Here is a 6,255-nt window from a genome sequence, read left to right as displayed (position 1 = left end):
ACGGTGTGTCCTTGTGTCATCATTCATTATCTTACATTATGATATTTTGGTGCTTCAACTTTGTGCTAACTTCCCTACTAATAAGCTTGCCCCTCACTCATGGACAGATTAATAAAGCTGTGAGTGATATAGAAGTTAATGTCACACTTGAAGGCAATATGCACAAGATGTATCGTATAACTGGCCTTACATCACAAGTGCCAAGCAAGCTATTGTATGTAGTTCGAGCACTCATTTATGAAGCTTCTCTTATGCCTATGCTAACGTTATTTGGCTGGTATTTCTTGTGACAGTTTCCCAGTTGATGATCGAGGTACTGCGAAGACAGCAGTGCAATACTTCAAGGAAAAAGATGGATATGATATTCAGCTTGATTTACCATGCTTGAAAGTCGGTGATCGGCAGAGTCCAACTTACCTACCAATAGAGGTCGGTATCCTAAAATTACGCTGTAGGTATTTTTTGCACTATATTTGCAAATTCAACAATATCATAAATGTTTTCTACACTTTAACTTATCACAGTCCACTTTGCAATTCTTTGCAAATTTAGGTCTGTGAGATTGCTGACGGACAACAGATATCGCATCTTCTTAATGTCACTTTCCAACACCCGTTTGACCGTGAAAAGACAATTTTACAGGTAATCCTACACACATTTGCACTCTGAATTATCCAGAATAGTTTCAGCGATGTGCAGCTTTACATTTGCATGGCTATTTTTATGTCTTCATTTTTCTTCCTTTGAATGACTGATGTAAGTCAGTGTCTTTGTCCTTCACTTCTATGCACTATACCTGCCCTATGCCACCAGCAAATACTCATCCTGCGATGTAGTCGGGGGAGAAATGCTTCTCCTACAAAAAAGATTTGGGGGGGGGGGGGGGGGGGGGGAGTGGGAAATATTGAGCAGAAACAGAATTATGACTATTTGTTGCCAGAAGTAGCTTGTATATGGACACCCCATTATTTTCCCTAGAGACCAATTTGTTTAGATATTTATGTACAAAGCTGTACAGGTTTCACATATTAGTTTATTCATGTCTTTGGGTTTGTTGCCTTGATTGATGGAGTACGTCCAGTTTAGTCTCTGAAGTTTAGTGTAACAGCACCTTACTGCTTGAACTGAAAGACACGATGTCCTAGCATCGTGCCTTCTTTTTGAACCTTAGTGATGTGTCGGGGTTCTTGTGCCTGGGAAGTAGTTTTAGTCCGACTGCTGCATTATACTTTTAGTATTCTCCTGTCTTAACATTCAGTTCGGATCAGGTTTATGTTTCTGATTATTGTGGATGTCAACTGTTGCATATGTAATCATTTACATTCATTAATTTTCATCTTATTTTATCTTTAACAGATTGTGAACCCGTACAATGGGGATCCATATGCAAAGGAATTCGGTGTAACTTTTGAGAACAAACTCGCGATAATTAAGGGTCGTGTGCTACCTCCTCCTATGGTAAGTGTGTTCCGATCAATATCTACCGGTTGCATATGTTTCTCTGTATTTCACAAGCTTTCTGTTGTATTAGCTGAAATTTGGTGACCAAGGCAAGGAGAAGGTATTCTGGCCAAAAGTTGGCAAGTGGAATATGCGGTCTAAGGTATGGAAGTCATTTCACCAATTAACATAGTTGTTATTCTTCTTGATCCCTCCATATATTTTTGTAATCAATGGCATTTTTATTTTCTGGAAAATTTTACCTTCAACGTTATGGTACAGTGCAACGGGTAATGTTTTTGTTGTAGAAAATGGTCGATGGAGGAGCAGTTAACACCTGGACATGCATTAACTTCGCTTCAGACATCATGCGTGCTGCTGCTGTGGCTTTTTGTGATGAACTAGCTGTGATGTGCCTAGTCTCTGGAATGGTAGGTTCCTTCGTGATCCAAATAGTGTTGTCAGATTACTCCTTTTGAAAGTGACATTTTTGTTGCACGGCACTCATACACTTTTTTGTGTCTGTTCGTAGAACTTTAGGGGTGACCCTGTGCTCCCTGTGGTGAATGCTAGACCTAAGTACGTAGAATCAGCTCTCAAGAAACATCATAAACGTGTCATGAAGATACTCAGACCACAGGGAAAAGAACTTGATCTGCTGATTGTAATACTGCCCGACAACAATGGCACTCTTTATGGTACTCTTTTGTTCCTTCAAAACATGTTTGAACATTGACTGATTTGACTAATATCTTGTTGATAATTCCTTACTCAGGTGATATCAAAAGAATATGTGAGACAGATATTGGGCTGGTCTCTCAGTGTTGTCTTGCAAAGCATGTTTTACCGATGAAACCACGGTATCTCGCAAATATTGCCCTTAAAATTAATGCTAAGGTATGTTGTGCTCTGCTAGCATTTTCAGTTTGGTTGTGCAGTACTTTACATTCCTTTGATTTTATAGGTGGGGGGAAGAAATACTGTACTTGTTGATGCTGTGGAAAGGAATCTCCCACGTGTTGGTAACACACCAACTATTATATTTGGTGCTGATGTTAGCCATCCACATCCTGGAGAAGGACCTTATAGTCCTTCCATTGCAGCCGTAAGGGCATATAACATCATTCAAGTTGCCAGACTATTGAAGTACTATCTTTAACAATTTTATGTTTTGTGAAGGTTGTAGCTTCTCAGGACTGGCCGGAGGTCACCAAGTATGCTGGATCAGTCCGGCCACAAGCCCATCGTGAAGAGATTATACAGTGTCTCTTTAACAAAACTGACTGTAAAAGTGGATGTATACCTGGCGGAATGATCAAGTATGATCTTACCCTTCTTAAATATATGAATATTACATTATTACATGATACGTCTATGTGCATGCATGAAACTACTATATAAACTATGCAGAGAACATCTCATTTCTTTCATGAGGGCGACCGGACATATACCTGGGAGGATCATATTTTACAGGTGTTGGTCTTGATTTTTGACTATGTTTTCTTTGCTCTTTTGATTGCGTTTTTCATATTTCTGTAATTTTTATAGGGATGTTGTAAGCAAAGAAAAGCTCAATCAGGTTCTTGAGCATGAACTTTCTGCCATTAAAAAGGTGACATTCATGTCTACATTAGTTTCTGCGATTAAATTTCATTTTGTTTTGCTGACTTGACATTTTTGTACAATAAATTTAGGCATGTGCTTCGGTGGATCCAATTTACAATCCACAAGTTACCATTATTATGGTTCAAAGACGTCATCACACACGTTTGTTTACTGGTAACTATGGCATTGGGAGCACAGTTTTCCGAAGTGGAAATGTATTGCCTGGTTCGTTCTTGCTTACCAAATTAACCCTAATCATAAATACAGAATCTTGAAATCAGTGTTAACTGTTCATCTCATCTCAGGTACTGTGGTTGATAGGGAAATATGCCATCCCACCGACTTTGATTTTTACTTGTGTAGCCATGCTGGCACTAAGGTTGGTTATTCTCATTATATACAAATAAAAATTCACACTGAATTTTTGTACCTATGATGTATTGATTGATATTTCTTTAAATATCCCAGGGAGTTAGCCGGCCTGTACGTTGTCATGTTCTGTAGGACGAGAATAGCTTTACAGCTAATGCTATCCAATCTCTCACAAACCATCTATGCTACACGTAATATGTCCTATCAATATCATATATGTGCATATCAAGTTTCAAGCATTGAACTCACTGCCGTACCTGATGTTGCAGGTACGCGAGGTGCACCTCCTCTGTTTCTGTAGTGCCTCCTGTCTACTACGCCCATCTTTTGGCATCCCAGGCTCGGCTTTACATCAAACCAGGGGACACTGGCGAATTGTCGTTCCCTGAGATCAAGGACAGTGTGAAAAACAGTGGCATGTTCTTCTGCTAAAGCACGGGGGCAGCTTTCGAAGTGTTTGTGGCGGAGCCGGAAAAATGAACAATTATTATTGAGCTTCGCCTGAAATGTACTTGTTTGAATTTGAAAGATCATACTTACATTTGAAAATCAGAGTTTCATTTGTTTTCATAGTAGTGAGCCAAAAACTCTGGGACTCTAGCGACGCATCAAAATTGCAATCTCTAGGAGGAAGTGTATACTTTGATTTCATACCATCTGAATGTCCCCCCTCGGCAGACTTGTCATGGGTAGGGTTCAACTCCATTTACAGCATCATACCTCTGAAAGCAAGCAAAACAACAAAACAATTTGCGCATAAGGAAATGGACCGATACATCTTTTCACAATCTGTTTACAATAGTTCATGCAGCTTTTGGTACTTGGCTTCAAGGGCAGTCCGCTCCTCAAAAAACTTCGCCTCAATCTTATCCTGTTGGGACTAAACTATTAGACGGATAAATTCTGGTTCAGCAGCAAAAATCACAGAATAAATATGAGTTTTACATGGGACATCATTCTGCTGATCCAACAAATATGCATAAACTTTTCAGTGCTTCCCCAAATCCCCATGGATAATTGATATGATATATAGAACAAACTGGAAGCAATACGACAGTGGTTGAGTGCACAAGAAAGTTCTAGGAAATGGGAACAATACTAATGTTGTAGCTTGTCCAAACAAAGTCAGTTATACATGGTAACAACAAAAAATGCCAACAGAATTCGAATCGTTCGATCCTGCAGCTTAACATAGCAAATGTTTATAATTCTAAAACAAACTGACAGAGATAAAAGAAAATCCTAGCAAGCCTCACAAAATACAAAAGCTTGGATCACTTTGCCTTGAGGCAACAAATTACTCATGTTCAGGTCACCTGAAAATTTTCATGCATCTAGTTCTAAGGTTGTAAGCAACATTGCAGCAGCATATAATGTTTCTATTCAGCGTTGAATCCCCCAAATATTTTTTCAGTTCACAACTGATACACACACTGGCTTATTTGTGTTTACCTTTGCTCATATATAGGATAAGCACAATAAGCTGTAAAAGCACTAACAGAATACGCATCGGTAACAAGTTGTAGCAACATGTAAGGTACTATTGCAAGTATAGCAAAGGGGAAGATGGAAGGCATTAAGAGAGATAATTTCAACTTCTGTCCTTTTGACTAGACAAAATCCATGCATAGGACCCAAATCCATGCACTGCTGGTAAAGTAATGAACAAGAAATGGTTTCTGAACATTCCCATAAATGCCTGAACTGAAAGAGAGCTGATTGTCCACCGTATATCTCTATAGAACTGCTAGTGCGGAGAAGCGCTTGTTGCACAGCAAGGACCAACAAAAATGGATACGAGAAGTTCACCTTGGCGATATCAGAGGCAATGTGCACCCCGGCAATGTTTTTTAACAGCAGGAATCCACTACTTCTCATCGTGGCATCCTGCCCCCGAGCTCTGCTGCTATTGGCTTCTGAGTCGCAGGTACATAATTTTCCTGAAGGAGAAAAGACAACTGAATATCACAGCAGCCAAACAAAATATAACAGAGCAGACCAATAGAATCACCAAATCAAAGGTTTAACAGTGTTCAATACCATCTGTACAACATTAGTTCAGGTCATGTATTATTTTTTTCATCATCTTGTTAGCAGGAGTTGACAAAAAAAAATAAGCCGCAAACAAATGAGACCACAGAGCAAATTTGCATCATAAGAACTGAACTTTTCATTGCCACTTCATTTCATCGTCACAACGCAGGAAATCATCAGACAGCAAGCATCATATCAACACTACAGAGACACCCAGCACACATCATATTCAGAAAAAATATTTTCCACTGCTGACCCTTTGACTAGACAAAATCCATACCCGGGACCCAAATCCATGCACTGCCAGTAAAGTTATGAACAGGCAATTGTTTCTGATCATTCCCATTGATGCCTAAACTGAAAGAGATCTGATTGCCACTGTACATCTCTATAGAACTGCACAGCAAGGACAAACAAAATTGGATACAAGAAGTTCACCTTGGTAATATCAGACTGTGCTCGTGTTCATTGCCATATGCACCCGGCAATGGTTTCAACAGATCAGGAACCCATTTCATCTCCTTCTCATCCTGCCCCAAGCAGCCAAGCCCTCTTGCCTTCTCGACAGGTAGAAAATGGAATGACAATCTGCCTTTCATAGTGTACAAAATTACTTGATAGGAAAAATAGCACTGAATCTCACAGCAACCAAGAAGAAATGACAGGGCAGACTAACAGAATGACCAGATCCAAGCCACAGTGTGCAACAATAGTTCAGGTCATGTGTTTTTCAGTCATCTAATTAACAGGAGATGATATTAACAATTACGCAGGAAACAAATGACACCACATGACAGACATGCA

At 39.5% G+C, this 6,255-nt stretch overlaps 1 protein-coding gene across 1 annotated transcript; it reads left to right on the top strand.

Annotated features, from left to right (window-relative positions):
• Positions 1-99: 99 nt before the first annotated feature.
• On the top strand, positions 100-3,849 carry LOC120968670 (protein argonaute 1B-like). Its single transcript, XM_045231286.1, has 15 exons — positions 100-119; positions 294-429; positions 553-642; positions 1,357-1,458; positions 1,532-1,603; positions 1,749-1,871; positions 1,973-2,138; positions 2,216-2,337; positions 2,405-2,545; positions 2,620-2,759; positions 2,989-3,052; positions 3,135-3,260; positions 3,351-3,424; positions 3,514-3,528; positions 3,687-3,849. The coding sequence occupies exons 1-15, from the start codon at positions 100-102 to the stop codon at positions 3,847-3,849; spliced, it is 1,554 nt and encodes a 517-aa protein (XP_045087221.1).
• Positions 3,850-6,255: the final 2,406 nt, after the last annotated feature.

This window comes from Aegilops tauschii, chromosome 7 (assembly GCF_002575655.3).
Source record: "Aegilops tauschii subsp. strangulata cultivar AL8/78 chromosome 7, Aet v6.0, whole genome shotgun sequence".
Classification (NCBI taxonomy): Eukaryota; Viridiplantae; Streptophyta; class Magnoliopsida; order Poales; family Poaceae; genus Aegilops; species Aegilops tauschii.
This window is presented reverse-complemented; position numbering and strand designations above follow the sequence as displayed.

Bases quoted from the DNA above. Each gene is read 5' to 3' on its own strand.
- LOC120968670 (XM_045231286.1), top strand. From the start codon at position 100: ATGGACAGATTAATAAAGCT. The intron at 2,760-2,988 runs GTATGATCTTAC...TAATTTTTATAG, and splicing joins ATACCTGGCGGAATGATCAA to GGATGTTGTAAGCAAAGAAA. The intron at 3,053-3,134 runs GTGACATTCATG...CAATAAATTTAG, and splicing joins AACTTTCTGCCATTAAAAAG to GCATGTGCTTCGGTGGATCC.